This window comes from Aquila chrysaetos, chromosome 5, assembly GCF_900496995.4.
Source record: "Aquila chrysaetos chrysaetos chromosome 5, bAquChr1.4, whole genome shotgun sequence".
NCBI classification, from domain to species: Eukaryota; Metazoa; Chordata; class Aves; order Accipitriformes; family Accipitridae; genus Aquila; species Aquila chrysaetos.
In genome coordinates, this window is record NC_044008.1 from 51,237,044 (window position 1) to 51,255,669 (window position 18,626).

Sequence of the window (18,626 nt, forward strand, 5' to 3'; positions counted from 1 at the left end):
CCCTGAGGTCAGCAGGACCTGAGGTCCACCTAAAGCTGCAGAGGACCATTAGAGGTCATAGACGCAGATGGATTTGTACCAGGTGATAATGAGGTCCGGTGGCTCCAGTACAATCTAATCCTTAAGCAAGATTTACCTCGTAGAAAAAAACCTCTTCCAAAGAGTCCGTTACCTCAGCAGCTGCAAGATTGGATGATACTAAGGATCTAGAAAACGCATACTTCTGTGGCCTCATATATTCATATGACCGTATATATTTATATGGCCTGCCATCCACAACTCTGAACTTTGTTTCACTCCTAGCCTTGCTCACCAGTCACCAGTAAAAGTATACACACCCTTTAGTGTTGAACTGCTAATGAGAGTTAGTGGTCTTTCTTTTTTTTTTTAAAATGAAATGGATGAGACTTGTTAACATATTTATAAGTATGCACTGGGTTTAATTCCATGTTGGAATAACTAGTGTAAACAGACCACAGCCTGAAGTATTTTAATTTGTGTGTTTAAAGTTACACTTACTGTGTCTGTAAGTTGGATTTTGGAAATGGAAGATTTAATACTGGAACACTTCCCTAAAAATAAATATTTGGGGCCCAATGACTTATTAAAAGCAGGACGCTACTTTAATGATTTTAGTAAACTGCGTGCCTAAAGCAATTTATTTGTTGTACCACGTGAAATGGTTGAGGGAACCATGTATCTGGATAATGAATACCGATTTAAAAGCTGTGTAATTATGAAACCATGATATCCCCACAGGTCTGAACTCATTACCCAAAACATTGAAAATAACCATTTTGTTTTATAAGCATAAGAATGCACTCTAGGGTGTAGTTCATATAGTGTACACACTTATTGAATGCTTGAAGCATTTAGCTTTTCACCTATTTCTTCACAGCATATTTGAAGCATATGTATATAAGAAGCATGCAGTTTTTCAAATATCATTTGTGTGCCATCAGTGTGGTTGTCATTTTATTTATGTACCTACCAAGTGGAATAGTAGTAATGATTTGAGATTCAGGCATGCTGAGAAGCATTTTGATTTGTGTGTCCATTTCCTGGCTCATCCACACATTCTGCAGGCTCTGAGGTTTTTTTCTCTGTCACGTACCAAAAGGCTGGGTCACCAAACACAATTGGATTGTTTTCTAGCACCAACGCAGAGTGTTTCCCGACTCTTCCCAGCTGGCCAATTTCATCTTGCATGGAACGAACTCAGGGGGTGCATGCCCTTGCTCTGTGCCTCCTACAGCGCTTTGTTTCTCACCTACCTAGTGTTTTCTTAGTAAGATTAGTTCTACTGATCAAAGTGGGGCACAGTAGTTGCCAGCAGTGAGTCAACACAGTGGTATCCGAAACATTGCAGTCATTCTCATGTTGTCTCCGGTGTGCCTATCCAGCCACTGCTGGGAACGCCTGCCTGTGGTGGTATTCATTCAGGCAGCTCCCTAGAAACCTTTCAGCATCCAAGTGCCTGCAGTACAATGCAGGAGGAGCTTCCTAATACCCAGCGTCTCCATACCCACTCTGCATGAAGCTCTATGCTGTTATTGTCTGCTTTTGTCAATTCATCTGATTACTTTATTCAACCTCTGAAAATTTTGACTTATTTCTCTCTTTCCTCCCTTCCCTCCCTACTTTATTGGCACAACTCCGTGAGCAACTCATCTTTCAACCCAAAGAAATTACCCTCCACCAACGATGACAGAGTGGCTTTGCTTATTGCGTGTACTGTGTCTTCATTGACTGTTTCTTTCTCCTCCTATGTTGCTATCAGTTTGGCTTGACTCAGTCAGACAACCAGCATGGCCAGCCAACAATCTAAATAACAGTCAAGGGGAGCCTTACTTTTTGGACAGGTTTTATGTAGGTCATTCTGCACTCAACAGTGCTCAAATGTGGGGAAAATGATAATGTGTTCAAAATTTTTGAGTCACTCTTTCCATTCCCATCATGCCTAGCCTTTCTGAGGCAGCAATAGGAAATATATAGGAAATATAACCATAACAGGATTATATCTATAGTATAAATTAATATATTATATAATACATGTATGTATACATTTATGTATGTGTGCACCATCTATGTCCTTCATATAGGTATATGTTGCCCGTTTCTTTTTATTGTTAGGAGATTTGGGGAAGAAGCAATAGAATTCTTGGCTGGCGCAGGGGAATGTTATGGTTTCATGTTCATATTTTTGCATTTTTGTCACTCAGATAAAAGCTCAGCATGTTGCAATCTGACTTGAACAAAGTCAGGAAAAGCTCTGTCAAGCATTCTGTGAAAAGCAGATTTTGTAAGCATGAGTGCCAATGATTAGATACTTTTCAACACTTTGTTTTCTTTCAGAGATTAAACCAAAGCTTCCAGAAAAGTATTCTGCTCATGGGCCTCAGATTGTCAGTATTCACCGAGTCTATATTCAAACAAGACAAGAGAAGCGCATTAATTTTACCATAGGAAGCCGAGCCTACTTACTTCCAAAAACATCCGTTGTAATTAAGTGCCCTGTACGAAGGTTCCAGAAATCACTTATCCGGTGGGAGAAAGATGGACAACACTTACAAAACTCTAAAAGACTTGGCATCACCAAGTCAGGCTCGCTGAAAATACATAGTCTTGAAGCCACTGATATTGGTGTGTACCGGTGTATTGCAGGCTCTGTGCATGAAACATTTGTACTCAAACTCATTGGTACGGACAACAGATTGATAGAACCACCAAATCTTAGAAAACATGCCAGTGAGACCAGTAACCCAGATCACAATGAGGCCAACAGCTTTGGGGCCAAATGGCATAAAATGAGCAAAATGTGGCAAATGTGGAGTAAGAAGAACGAGCTCTATCTGGGTGACAGGCAACTAAATGATCAGCCATTTCTGCGACATCTTGAAAACTTTGGGAGTAATTCAGCAGAAGACTTCAGCTCTCGTGAATTCAAGAATAAACGATTGGAGGCAGCAGTTCTCCAAGGCGCCTACAGCATGGACACTGTGCAGTTTGAAGAACTGATAAGGAACATGAGTCAGCTCATTGAAACTGGAGAAGTCAATGATGACTTGGCATCCCAGGTCATTTATCAATTAGTTGCTGAATTATCTAGGCCTCCACAGCCAACTACTGAAAAATGGAAGGGGGCCCAGGATGAGAAACTTGCCTCAAAACTCACGGGCAAATCACCAAATGAATCTGAACGTTTCAGCACAAAAACTGTTGATAAGTTAATGTTTGACCAGAAGGTTCCAGTTATTATGAGGCAAAAGGAAATTCCTCGAGTTTCCTTCAACAAAACAGTAACTGTACGAATTGGAAATACAGTTTTTCTGACCAAGAATACTCATGCTGTCAATCTCCTGTGTGAAACAGCTGGTATTAGTGAAGTGAAATATACTTGGACAAAAGATGGCGAGACATTAAAAGCCTCTGAGAAGTAAGTAAATATCTTCTCTTTTATTTTTGAATGACTTATTATGTCGCTATCAACTGTAAAAATCCACCCTGCTGTGCAATATTAAAACATACTGTTGTAAAAATGAGATAAGCGTGAACACTGTGCCTTCCATGTTTTTATTTAAGTAATTTTTTTTTTTTTTCTTTCAAGTGTCTGTGATGTTGTTTGGCTTTACTAACATCCAAGTGTATGCCCATTTCCACAATATTATGTGGGAGGATTGACTTTTTTTTACTAGGTGAAGTGTTTTGGATGTCCTGACTGTATTTTGTGATCTGCCTTAATCGTTTCAGCTGCATCAGAAAATGAACAGATTTATACTCAAATTAAGAATCCTGCTGGATTTGTTCAGAAACCAAATACAGTGGGAACACGTTAAAAACTTCTGCCATCGTAGAGATGAAAAGACATCTTAGTTCTTACTCATTTTAAGGAGGGAAAAAATCACTGGTACCCTCACCATTCTTCAACACAGTAAATCTTTAGGTATAACTGCAGCTGCATAACTTCAATTTTAAAAGAAAGAATGAGCTTTTATGGATTTTTTTCAGTACTTTAGAGTTTACAAATATTTCTGTTGAGGATAGTGGAATACAAAATAATGAAGGACCTGTATTACCACATTTGTGAACTATACCTGAAGAACAAGTACAGCAAGTGTGTTATATTCAGATATTTGCTCAAGACTGAGCAAATACTTTTACTTCATTGCTGATAAATTAGAAGCTCAGCTGATAATATTAACATTAACTTCGTGTGTGAGCCTCTTGGAATTATAGCTAGCTCTTGAGTAATGAAAAAAACGATTCTGAAATGATAAAGGCGCTTTTGGATATTTCTCAACATACTTAACTGATTAACTGCATTGCCAAGAAAAATATACTTCTGCAGGGCTATCAATTAAAGCAAAGACACCAAAACTAAGCCATTTTTAAAAGTGCAAATGTTTTTGGAACCATGTAGCTCCCACCAGTTATGTTTATTTTATGAAATATGCATAATTTCCCATTAATTTGTTGCAAGTGATACTTTAATTTTTTTGGACATGATGGTGTTTTGTTTATTCACAAGTGTCTGTTTGATTCCTAATGTCTACTTTCATAAACTGCCTGCATTTTAGCCCAGACCAATATTCTTGCGCTTACCGGATACATTGGCAAAGTAGGTTTCTTTCAGATTTTTTTCACAGTAGGGTCTCTTATACACAAATCCATATATATGTGTGTGTGTGCTCAAAAGCCAGTAGCGTTACATCTATGTATAGGAGGTAAACGGGCTGTTTATCTGTCAGGTTTGTAAAAGAAGGCCATACTTGAGCCATGCATGAGGTGGCTTGCTTTGTTGAGACATAAGTATTTTTAATATATTTTTGTATATCTCTTACTTGCGTAAGTGTACTCAGTGTGGGAGAACGCCAGAGCTACAGTTTTTTTGAATGTAATGAGTGTATGGCGTAACTGGTGTAACTTACTGCTAAGAAAGGTAACAAGGGGGAAAAGTCCAGGCTGCTGTTTTCAGCCTCTTCCCCAGCCTGTGATGCGCTCTCTCCTATCTTGCCCCTCAGATGGCAGGCAAGGTATTCAAGACACCTGTGGGGTTTTGGTGGAAGACTTTAGCTTTAATGATGATAATTTTAAAAACAAAAACCCACCAAAACCTGGAGTAATTTGGAAGTCAGATTAGACCATACGTTTGTGAATTCCCCAATCCTGCTGAACACCAGGCTTGCTCTGGAGAGATGGATTTCTTGCCAAGCCTAATAATTTTAATCGTGGTAGTCTGATTTATTCATGCTTTTGTTCCCGAGGGATTCTGGTTTCTAGTAGCAAACTCGCTGTCCTCTGAAGGGCTGCAACTAGGACACAGCTTTGTAGAAGGATATGTGAAGAATCTTCCCTGCATGTATCCCTTAGCGCTGCCCTTTTGTCACCATGAAGGAGGCAGAACTGTTACTCCATGCAGTGGTCTAGAATGGTAAACTCCTAAAAAGGAGGTTTGCTGATGTATCTGTAACTCTCGCAAGAAGATTCAGCCGGGTTTGTCCCACGGTAGTAACCCTTGTCTTTCCTTGAATATTCTGCAGGGTGATCCTGGACACCATTGGAAAAGTGCAGATTCGGAATCCTAGTCAAAAGGAACTTGGTACATATGGATGCCTGGTTGTTAATGACTTTGGTATTGATATGGAAACATCATTGCTATTGCGTGCAGGTATGACTGTAGCATCCACAGCATCAGACAGGTTTTGTCTTGTTGGTCAGTTTGGGTTTTTTTAATACATATAAGCATCCATCCCAACTCCAATGTGAAATAGCTTCTTTTGTTGGCAATCCATGAAACTCTGCCTGACTTAATAGGTAGCAATAAGATGGTTTTGTTGCTCTAAAACCACAGCAGGTGTGAACTCAGTCTGCTTGTATCTATCCCACCTGTATTTTCTGGCTGCTGCTTTGCAAACTGAATTCTGTTCCAAACATGATGAATTTAAATACAGGATGTATATTTAAAAGCCAAATAAAGCTTTTAAAACTGATTATCCCTTTAATTTCAAAGAGATTCCTGTCATCTTGTCCTCTGAGTTGAATGTAACAAATCTGGAAGCCAGCAGTCTCTCAGCAGTTGTTGGAGGTACAATCGTGGCAAGAATTGGAGCAAATATTATGGTTGATTGTCCAGTGAAAGGTAAGCAAGAACTGCACTGAAGTTCTTTGTAATGTTGGAATCAGGAGTTTACCTTACATCTTGAAAGAAATTACTGGTGAAGGTAGGAAATCATTGATCATTAGTCATTTTTTATTAGGCATGTCACCCACACCAGTCCTATTTCTTTTCTGTCTGTCACTTTAATTTAAACACACATGTATATGTTCAAACAGACTTTCCTTTAAAAGTGCTTTTCTTTCCATGAAGTCGTCTGAGGCTCCACTACAGAGCTTAAAGCCCACCAGAGTGAATGGCTATCTTGCTGCAGGAGCAACCATGGCCAGCTGACTTGCTCATCAGAGAACTCTCCTTATCCCTATTTGAGATGTACATATGTCTAGACTATTGTTAAAACCGAAAATGAAATCTCCAGCCATAGCTTAATAGAGCTTTAAACCTGACAGTGAAGTAAACTTACCTTTCAGAGCCATCAGTCTGCAGCTGCAGTGAGGAAACAAAGAAAAGTGCCGAGCCATGAGAGCATATAGGTATTTTCTAGCTTGACATCTGTGGAGCAGCATTAATGTTAATCAGAAGCTATATGCATTAAGCAGTTCACTGCTTCATTTTATTTTCTAGTCCTTTGTTGGAAGGGTAGATATTTTCTTGTAAATCTCATCATTACTATCTGTTAAGTTTAAATTGTAAGATTTAACTCACAGCGGCTATATTCTGTCAAATATTTAATAAGCTAACATCAACCTTTTGTGCCTTGTTGAAGAAGATGTATGAAAGTGCTAATAACAAAGAAAATTGCAACTGAGTGCAAAGAGAGGCTTCAGAAAAGTCAGTGTGCTGTTCACGTTCATATTGCTGGGGGAGTGCATATCAGAAGGCGTGTTGATACTGAACCAGAGTAGTGATAGAAATATGCAAATAGTTCTGCATACAACAGTGGCGCCAGGCTGACATATATTAGGACATGTGGCTCTGCTATTCACTGTTGTACCAAGGCTAATTCTTTGATGAAGTAATATTTTCCAACTATAGTTTGGCAACTCTATGTATAACTGACCTACATCTCAAATTCAGCAGAGAGTTAATGTCACACTGTTAATATTAATATTGTTAGGATGGGTAAGCAGTTAGCAATTTAAATATAAATTAATATTTTCACATGGGACTGTAGATTTCCAAATGCTTTAGAATTGTGTATATTCATGAGCCAAACTTTAGTTACGCTAAGACACCAGTGTTGACTTAAAAAATGATTTATCTAATTGCTTTATTTCCTGTTATTGCCAAGGAAGTATTACTGTTTGTGAATAAAATAGAGCTTGCATGTCTTAAAATGTCACTAAGCCTAGAAGCAGAAAAACTTATGCACTGATGTAAGCAGAGTTTTTTCTGATCTCCTTTCCTAAATGAAAACTAATAAACCACTGACTTTAGAAGATTGAACTTAATAGCACTTTATGCTAATATGTTTGTCTAATCGGTGGGACCCAAAAATATGTCCATTTGCACTGTAGTAGGATGAGAACTTTGTTGTGAATGCTGATAAAACATCATATGAATTACCAGACAAACAAGAGTTTGAATCAGAAAAAATATGAACATTTCTATGCACTCTAAAAGTTCTGTTCCTACAAACAGGCAATGTGAGTCTGCAAGAGTCCTCTTCTCCTCACCAGACATGTTGATTTATACTAATAATCTCTTGCCTTCTTGGAGTAATAGCCCACTGCAAATCCTTACAACTAATATCTAGAGTAAAAATGCCGTTGGACAGTGATCAAATGTGACTATCAGCTGAGGATCTCTTAGAATGAACTGTAAAAGTAATTATAAGAGAGAGCCCTTCTTTTAAGTGTCAGGGAGACCCTGGCTAGATCTGGAGCACCTTTTCCTCACTGCCCTTCCTCCTGAATGCTCAGAAAGAAGGATATGTTTTCTTTGTGGATGACGACATCTCTGCCTGTCCTGAGTGAGGTATTACTAGATAAGACCTTGTGTGTTCTTCATGTTCTGCTGCATACTTATTCAGGATCCTTCTACACAGATGTTACTCATGCAGATATCTCAGTGGCATCAAGCAGATATATCTGATCTATTGGACTTTTACTAGCCCACAGAATAGTTCTCCGTAAGAATAACCATCTAACGAATAAGGTGTCTGTGTGTATGTGTGAAGAATATTAGTGCCATGCCACTAGCAGAATTCTTAAATTACTTTTAAATTTCTTGGCTGCAATGACTTCTGAGGTTTTTTTCGGTAGGCTGAATAACTTACCATACTTTTTTATAGTTGTTCAAACCATAGTTTTCTCTGTGAATAAACCTACATATTGAGTTCTACATTTTGTGTCTAGCAGTGTAAGGTCTATTCAGGAATTTTCTTTCTGAAACACATATAAAAATTCTGCACATATGCAAAATGGTAAATTAACGGTTCATTTAGGAGAGAATATCATGTCATAGAGCAGAACTTCAGCTGGAAGTAGGAGCAGCCTACCCAACAGTCTGACAAAGACAGTTGTGAAAGGTAGAGAGGAGGTGGTGTTGTAAGGAAAGATACGCTTCCCAACTTCCTCTACTGGCTAATGGCTGTACAATGCACACTTTAATTATTCAAGCCCTGAAGAGAACCAAGTATATTCCACTTAAGGGGCTCTGGGTTCATTAGGGCATGTTACACAGGACAGCTCCTGTTTGATGGTTTTAACGGAAAGGACATGAAGTTTAGTATTACATGCAGTGTTAGCCAGCTGACTACAGTTTTATGCTTTTTTCATTGTTACTGATCTGGTTCTTTTTGTCCTTTTGAAAGTCTTTCTTGCGCACTCCAAAAATCACATTCAGATTGAAAAAAACCTTTAAAATGCTGAAGAGCAGTGTATCCTAATAAACAGAAGAACATCAAAGAATAGATTAAAAAAAATTAGCTAAACTGCTGAAGCTAATAGTATAGATTTCTTTTCCCTTTTTAATTTATAAGAAAACTATTTTTCCACTAATTATAATAAACTCACTTTTATAGCTCCCACACGAGCATATGCTAGAAGATATTCATAACATTCTGGATAGATTCATATTCCATTCTTACAGCCAAGAGCTTTTCAATCAACACACATGGTATAAATATCAATACTGATTGCTCCAAATTGCTCTTGGATAACATTTATTGTATTTGCAGAAAAGATCGTCTTGTGATTATTACTAAAATAAACTAAAACTGTCAGAGTCCATTTACTGTGAAACCTTGAAAGTTCCAAGTTGAAGTAAAATAGGGGGAAAAATAAAAATATGTCTAAAATGTGCATTGTCTGCCACCTGCTGGTGAGAGAGTAGCAGGGAAATATCCTGAATTGAGGTTGTTTATACATTATATTGCATCTCTGACATATCTTGGCACAGTGGCTTTTAAAAGCAGAAAGTCCATCCAAATTTGGCATTCCTATGAATATATTTTGGCTCTGTAAGAATAACATATTGATTAAAAAATTGTGAGAAATACACAAAACCTGTTGAATCGGGGTCATCTTTTTGCACGTACATTTCACAGAGATGGACCAGCTACTTGCTGTCAGTATTGGAACTTGAAACATGTCCAGATAAATCAAGAATTTGATTTTCCATCTGTTCCTTCATTTACCCACACTATTCCAAATGTAACTTTGATGCTGTCCTTTGTCTTCTATGCTTAACCCCTCAGAAGACATCTCAGTGAAGAAAAATAGCAGTTTAATACATAGGATTCTGGCTCTTCATTTCTTTTAGGTTTCTTCTAAAAGATATTAATAATGGATTTCAAAGGTTTCAACGGGTAAGTACGGATTTATCTTATGAGGAAGGAATGACACTTTTTATAATTAGTGTAATAAAAGCAAAATCTTTTGCTCTTATGCTTCTTTTTACTATAAGTGCATCTACATTAGAGTTTCTGTCTGGATCAGGCATGAGCGGGGAGGACTGAAGGATGTACTTCAAAAGCTTAATTGTGCTTTGCTTTGTGTCTTGCAACAGCCCGGGAACCTGAAAACGGAATCCCTTTGGATATAACTAAACTGAAAGGTGTGCCTGGGGACTATACCTATTACTTTCCAAATACTAATGGGCAGTAAGTCCAAGGGTCCAGGCAAGATTCACCAAGTAGTCCAAACCAACCCTCATCCAAACACACATCAGGTGTGTTTTGGGATCTTGGTACTAACTATGTCTCTTCAAAAGCGCATTCCTGATGCCCTCTACTACTTCTTAATGTAGATATAGCCTACAGAGGTCGCGGGGGGGGGGAAAAACCATAAAATGGAATGGTTTACAGCATTGCTCTTTCTGGTGTGTTTCTCCCTTTCTCTCCCAGCTTTCCTTGTTAGACCAGGGGTTTCCTTCAAATTCCTAATTCAGAAAGGGTTAAGATGGATTGTGTTAGAGGAAGGTAAATTTTCAAAAATCTGTTAGAGTTTTTGGAATGCTCAGCAAGCGTGTGGGTATTCCCTTGATACTTCCTACTTCAATTTGCAAACAGCTGTCAAGAATTTCCCTAGGCAAAGTTTAACGAACTCTCAGTGTGTGAAAGAAGAGGTTAGCTTGCTGGTTAGTACCTGATTAAATGATCGGAAGGAACAAGTGCTCAAATTTTACAGTGGAGAGAGGTTACCAGTAGGGTGCCTCAAGACTCTGTTCTGGGATTTGTGATGTTCAACATTTTTATTAAAAAGTTCTGAAAAAGAACGTGAACAGTTAGTTGACTAAAGCTGTGAAGAATTAAGATTTGTAAAGGCTAACGAGATCTAAAACTCTCTGCAAAGAGTTACAGTAGGATCACAGAAGTAATGTTTAATAGCTAAATGAGGGCAAAGGATGTTCAGAATCTATCTTTGCAGAATAAATGTACATATAGTGTGGGAACATATTTAGCTAACGGTCACAAGAGCATTCCAGACACCTTTAGAAGGCCTTGAACAGAATAAACAAGAAGACAAAAATAAGATATCAATTAGAAGAACACAGGTGCGCATTCCACGATAAAGGGAACTTGGCACAAAGAACCTCAATTCGGCAGTTTATCTTGACCAATTAGACTGAGACAAGTTTCGTGTGTTTTAGTTAGTATAACCAATTATGTCTTATGTTTATGTGTGTGTACAGTGTTGATATAACCAATCATTAAGTGTAACTAGGAGCGTGGACAGTGCGTGAATAATGTGTGTAACCAATAGTAAAATAGCTAAACGCATGTACGGATGTAACGAATGTATAAAATGATGTCTGATGCTCTAGTAAAGGGTCTTCAACTATGATCATATTGATCTGTCATTGAGTCCATGATTATGCTCCCGCAATATAGAACAAATAACCTTAAGTATAGACATGCACGTGGCTGTACCTGAATGACTGCCACTCAGAGAAAGATTTGTGGAGTCATGCTGGTTAGTTCTGTGGGAACACCAGCACACTCCCTTGAGTGGTGTCCATAAAGGCAAATCAAAACTAATGGCAGAGGAATGGACAAAACAACAGAAAATATAAATTGGCCATTGCTTAAAGCTGTGGTGAATCCTGTTTGCAACTTGCTAATCTCATCTCAAAAAAGATACAGTAGTGATGGAAAAGGTAGAGAGTAGAGCATTATTAGAGGAAACAAGCATGACGGTCTAAGTGCTACTTCTGGTTCTGGAAGCTAGGAAGATATATTGAGGAAGCGTCGTTCAATAAATGCCATAATTTTAGTACTCTTTGCCTACATATCCCCAGGTGCCCATCATTGGACACAAAGTGCTGAGTTAAGTGAACTTCAGGTCCGACCTAAGAACGGCAGTTCCTGTGTAGTTCTTCAATTTCTGATTGTTTTCCAAGTCCCTGAATATGTATCTATTTTATGACCGTAAATGTCTGGGTCCTTGGTGATATAGCACGGCTCTTCAGTAAAGTGAAAGTATAATTCCTAACCAATTGGGCAAACCAGTGTCTGATAACAGTGCTGAATTGTAGAATTGCCCTAATGCACACCAAGCAAGTCTGTTTTGGGGGTCAAGTACAGAATTCAGTCTAGTAGTTATTCCTGTTTATGCTTAACTCAGATCCTCTTATTTAGTTGCCTAAATATAGTTGCCTTATTTTAAATGCCTGATTTTGAAAAATCTTAGCCTTAAACTTCTGCAGCTGGATAAAAGATCAAGTTCTTTTTGAGCTGACAGCCAGAGAACTAAGCAGGACCCAGCAGAGCTGTAGCAGGAGTGGGATGGGAAGGGTCTTGCTTCAGGAACCCCTCTAAGGAGGTCACCACATGTCAGTAAGTATATCTAAATCCTGCCAGATGTTGCTACCACCTAGGAAGAGGGGCTGTTGCATGGCTGGTAGGAAGAGGCAGAGGTAATGGCTTTGAAAGATTGCGGGAGAATGGGGCCTTATCGGAGGGCAGGTTGGAGGATCATACCAAGTGCCAAAATGTCTCATGCTGGCTCTCTGTCCAAGACTATTATTCCTGATGAAGTTGGCAAGGCTCGTACAGGTAATTTCAGTAGCAGCATGGTTAGGCTTTTTAGGGTTTGCTAGAAGTTGATTGCTCAAGCATAATTCCGATGAATATAAAGGCAGTTTGTGACTTCTGCTGGAGAAGATACGAAGATGTAGAAAAGAAATTGCATTGTAAGTTATGCTAAATCCACTGTAGGTGTTAGTGAGTGTAGAATAAATAATAATCAGATGACATTCATTGTGTATATTACCGACCCAGAATCGTTTCCTCTGAAAGATGACATGTAAATTTAGCCTTTAAAGTTAGGTAAACTTTTAGCGAAGTGCAGCAAAATGTGATTTGTGCCAGCACAGTTCTGCCTTGCTCTTGAATGGGAAATACAGAATACTTTATGACATTCTACATAGCTGGGGGAAAAATTTCTGAAGACATATCCAATGTTTTAGAGCAACTAGTTAGCAGGCCAAGATTTTTATGGTGTGTAATATTTCATAGGGCTTTCAAGGTTGGAGGAAATTTGCTTTTGAACACTGAATATTTTAAGGGCACACTATAGTGTGGATTCCTTTTTTTTTTTTTTCCTTCTTTTTTTAAACACGTGTTTCGCAGTCCCATCCGGAGCTGGAGTTTTTTCCATAACATTTGCTGTCCCAGGGCCACTCATGGTGGAAAATGACTTTTTTCATGGAACATTGAGTATTTTAGAGCTGCTCCAGTGCTAGTGGAAAATAACCTGTGTCTGAGGTCAGAAAAATAGATTAAACTAATTTTAAAGTTTTATAGCCACTTAGGTCTGTAGTAGAAATTTTTAACATCAGAGGATTTAGATCCGTTGCAAGAGTAAGATTCTGATTTTTAAGGTTTTTCTAAGACTAAGAAGGCCTGAGTTCAGGAATGTGTCTTTGCTCATGAAGGACAATTACAGCCATCCTTAATTTTAAGCATGTGTTTAATTGCATTCCCTAATAGGGATGGATTTAATCCTATGCTTAAGTGCTTTCCTGACTTGGAGCCATAGGATATGATTGATTCTGCTACTAGCTGATGTCAGTGATGGTTCTCCCATTTGAATCACTGGGATCTAAATTGCACTCAGGGATTCTGAACCTTTGGCAATTTGGGTGAGTTGATACCTTTGGGCTCATCCTCAGCTGCATCTGTGTGGAAATGGGGTATGAAGGAAACAAAGGTGGCTACAGGCCATCTCTTACCTCTTCCCCTTTTTATACTGGCTGGGGATCAAACCAGGAATTCTTCAGCTTGAAAGTAATATTTTCTTGGATGTAGATAGGGAATGACTTCCTTCCAGGATTACAGACTGGAAGATTTACTTTTTTTCCTGAAGAGAAGGTCTAGGAAATGATTCCCAGAATGATTTGGTGTCTTCTGATCGATACAGAAAGGCAGCCATTCTGTAGAAGAAGCTTATGTAGATGTGTTAAATTTGGACAGTAAGGTGAAAGGAAAGACACATTTTAAAACTGTCCAGGAAAGAACAAATGACAACAGTAGAAACTTCTTTGAGTCCGAACAAATGGCAGAAAATTACAGCAGTGAGGAGGAAATATTTTTAAAATTCAATTTAATTAGCTTTTAAACATGTCTGTTAATAGTCTTCTTGCTAATATTCTGTAATGAAGAGGCTACTGAAGAGAGTGTGAATGTTATTTTTGTCCATGTAAAGTCCCTTTGTAAATCCACCTGTATGTAAAGGAGAGTCAAGCATCTGCAGTAAAATTCAACCTTGTGCAAAGGACAAACTGCTCCGTGAAGTCCTACAAATATGTCCCAAAGCTTAAGTATAACTTCAGCTCCTTTAAGAAAAAAGAAAACACCAACACCTCGTGGTTGGCTGATTTTTGTTTAATTTAGTTTCTACTTGGATAAGAAAACAGTACTTAAAACTTTTAAAGTTTTATTTACATGAATACTAAAGGGCAAAACACAGATTTTCAGCCTCAACTATTTGCCTAGAAAAAAAGAGCTTTTACTGCATTTTGATGGTATGCTTGAACTCTGCCCTGCAGTTTCTGTGTAGGAAAATCGGTGCTTTTCACAGTGCTACTGTAAGAGTCTTGCCACAAGAGGAACGTGGGAATTGCATACTTTGCCTACTTTCTCACAAGAGCTGATAGGTGAGACTTAACTCTGTGCGCAGTGCTGCATACCAGTAGGGACGAAAAATCTTATCTAAGGAGCAGTAAATATGAAAATTTCTAGAGGAAAAGCATAGAACATCTGCATGATGGACGCTTTTTCTCCTGAAATGTATAAATGGTGGCTGCATGTTGGGGTTGTGCTATGTCATGAGAAGGAGTTTTATGCAAAGCACTGTTAAGCACAGACACTATTAAAAAGGTAAATGCACACCTAAAACTAGGTTTTTTTGTTATCGTCCAACAGTGAGAGTTCCTCCTGACAGGAATTCCAGAAATGACAGTATACACAAGAACTCAGTGTCTCTCATGAGAGTTATGGCAGAAAAGGATTTTTCACTGGCAGTATGAACATACAGAGATAAACCGAAGCTGTCCAGAAAAGCTTGAAATGTACATGCTGCTTTGCTGAAGAATGCAAAGGAGCTGGACTATAAGGGATGTCTTTTTCTCCTGCTTTATTTCTTTAATCCATTTATAGGGTGTCTATCAGCACATGGGATAGCACCACACGATAAACCTTTTTTCTGGCCGGATTCTCTACTGCATCTCTCTGGATGCACAACTCTGAAAGCTTTATATCACGTTTGTGCTCACCAGTTTTGGGGTCCCCGAAAGGCAGGGTTAGAGGCCTCTGATTTCTAGCATACAGCTATGTCCTGACCGCAGAGTGTGCAGAGTCCTACCCTGTCTCCTCTCTTGCCCCCTCTCTTCCCTCCATGCTATACTCCAGCCTGTAATAGGTCCCTGAACTCTTCTGTGAAAGGTATGTTCTTTTTTCCCTTCGCTCAGGGCTCAAGCTAAGGATTTGCCTTAATATGTTAAAGGCAACCTAACCAAAAGCCCATGAAAAAGGACACAGAAGGAGCTTGATTGCAAATATCAGTTGTTCTTAAGCAGATGGTCCCATATCTCCCAGGCTCACTCTCGGATAGTGAATTGGTTTTGTAAGGTTGGGGAAAGAAAAGGAACGATGAAATGCAAAAACTTGAAGGGTCGTCAAAATGATAGTGAAGATGCCAGCTCAGAGGCACTCAGCATACAGTTCACATAAAAATTATTAACTCTTAGATAAAAATCTTACTTCTCAGTAGTTTTGGGTAAAGTACAATGCAGGATTGTTGTGATTATCTCCACTACTATTTTCAGCTCAAACAGCTCATGTTTATGGAGGCACCCTGAAGGTGTCTGGATAACATTAAGTCTCTTTTAAAATGACCGTGTGCAATAACCAGGTATAATGCGTAATAGTATTGTTTTTTTCCATGATGTATTTAACTGATTGTTTTTCATGGATTTCCCCCCCACACACTTTGTAATTGACAGCACCCCTAAGATTGCTTGGATGGATTCATTGTGCATTTCAGCTGGACTGGTTGTGGACTGCCATGCAGGGCTTTGTCCACACTTCTGCTCCTTAGATCTAGAATTTATGTTTGTGTGTTCACATTATTCACTCAAGAAATGGTCTGATTAATTGTGTGTGTGTGGTATTACTTGCTTGTTTCCCCTAAAGAGAAATGTATACAACTCTTTGGAGAAAGAAAGAGGAATCATTTGCTATAACTTAAATTGTGTTTAAGGTGTGTGACAGATACCCAATTTTGAACTTAAAATGAGAGTCAAAGCTGTTCTGCAGATTTCTTCTGCAAACCGAACTCCAGTCCAGGTTTTAAAAGGTTCTACATGTCTCTGAATGAGACATGGGTAGAAAAGTAGAGACGTGGCAATTTTTCTGGGATAAACTCTAGGATACAAACAAAGTTTGAAGAAAGAAATATTTCACTTAAGTTAAATCCCAAAAATGAGGTACATTTCTGAATGCTGTGGTGAGAGCAGAGGGAGGACTGTATCGTGGGGCGATACGGGGCTGAAGTTTGATAGAGGCTCAGGTTAAAAGCTTAAATGTGAACCTTTCCAAACATTTTTGTGTTTTTGTGTTTTGTGGAATTTGATTTTAAATCTTTTGACTTCAGTCCCATCTCAACCGTGCTGCTTCTGGCTTGTTTTTGGCTCTGATTGGTCTGCAGGATTTTGGTGCCAGTAAGGGTAGTCTGGCCGCAAACCTCTAGGCCTTAGATTAAAATAGCTCAGCATCCTCACAACACCTCCTCAGCCCATCTGCATAGTAAGTATATACGCCTGAATGGCCATGGAAAGTACACTGTAAAGGAAAAATATGTCTGAGAATGATATGCTTTAGCCAGAAAGCTGGGGTAAAATGGAAAAAAGACCCTTAAAACAAGACCTCATCCTAATTCCAAAAGGATTTTTTGAAGTGGCATAAAGCTTCTTCTGGAAAGTTGAAAAACAGCCTGGTTTTTTGGACCCTTGTGCGCTCTGCAGATCTGTACTTTGTTTTATGCAGTTTTATTCAGTAAAACAAAATCTCATGAGTTTAAAAGCACTGAACAGCTGGTAAATTGTCTAGAATAAAATCTGTGATTATGCAGAAGAGTGTTTCTCTCTGCTGTCTTTCTAGACAAAATGGTGGGGGGAGCTTTTCCCTTCAGTGAAATAGCAGGTTCCAAAAAATGTGTCTGGTTCCTATTACAGTAAAGGAAAAACTTGAGGTGTGCATTGGAAGTGCTAAGCCAGTGATTGAAATGTTAAAGTTGTTCCTAAAGGCTATTCCACATCATGAAGACATCATCTGTAAAGTAATACTGCACAATGATCTGTGAAGAGAGGAGACTGAATTAGCATTCAATATGGCTGAAACTTCCATATGTCCCATATTCAGGTCAGCTTCTATAGCAGAACCTGTTTTGGTAGTCTTCAGTGAGCACTGATCGATATATTTAGTGAAAAAAGAGTGCAGGTGAAAGACAGTTTAACTGCTCTGACTTGTCTTGTGCCCTGCACCTTTGTGTACCTCTGTGGCTAGTCACTGTGCCACGTATGTCAGACTTACCCAGTGATTTATCTAGGGTTTTGGAGCTTTGGAAGAGCACTTCTGCTGCAGTAGCTCAACCAGAGCACAAATGATGAAGTGTCTGATTTGCCAACTTGCAAAATATCTTTTTAAAGGCAAATGTTTGAGGAAAATAAAACAGTAGAAGTCCTCCCACAGAGGTAGTACTGTGCCAGTGGAAAAATCATCTAATTAAAAATAAATGTCCAAAGTCATTCATTGATTAAGATTTAGAATGACAAGTTATCTCCAAATGCTGAATTTCTCAAAGTTCGAGCTTTACAATAGGAATGATGATAGACCTTTGGCTTTCTATAACACGGTAAATGAAATTGCTTAACAACTGAGCCCCTCGTTTAGTTGTTAATAGCTCTTTCTGTTCCTTTTCCTTCACACTGCATTGTTACAAGTTTTTATATGACATCTGCAACTTGCAGAAGTTTTCAGGATCATTTTTGGCAGAAATTGGCCAATATATTGTCTAATCTAATTGATAAATATATCCTTTTTTTTTTCTTCAAGAGAAATATTGTGCCTCCTTTTTTTTCTTTATTTTTAATTAGAAATTGAATATTCATTCCTTCCTTCATATATTCTGGGATGCAGGTTGAATGAAAAGATGCTGTGCAGATCTTTACTTCAATTGGTCCTGATTGGGATAATGGTCTCACATCTTTCAGCAGCAAAACACATGAGCACATTGCTTGTGTAGGACTGGTGGCAGTTTTTAAAGCTGTTCTTTGAGCTTGCCTTAACAGTGCTTAACCTTTAATCTTAGTGGGATGCTGAATTATCAATAGGGCTCACAACGGAGAAGTTGTTTGGTTGCGAGTAGAAAAAGTACTTGCTTTGCTGCAATGTTGTTACTTTGGTTTATGCTACCTGTGAAGTGACAAAGGAACTTAAGATTCTTGGATGTTACAGTAGCAATTAGCAATATAAAACCTATGGTTTATCTCTCACAATAAATGTTTT

The 18,626-nt window shown here is 38.6% G+C and overlaps 1 protein-coding gene across 1 annotated transcript in view; it reads left to right on the top strand.

Moving 5' to 3' along the window:
• The window catches only part of ADAMTSL3 (ADAMTS like 3), a 189,045-nt gene that overhangs the window by 156,411 nt on the left and 14,008 nt on the right, over nt 1–18,626 (top strand). The window contains 3 exon segments of the mRNA XM_030013720.2: nt 2,356–3,436; nt 5,541–5,668; nt 6,011–6,139. Coding sequence (XP_029869580.1) covers nt 2,356–3,436; nt 5,541–5,668; nt 6,011–6,139 — 1,338 coding nt within the window.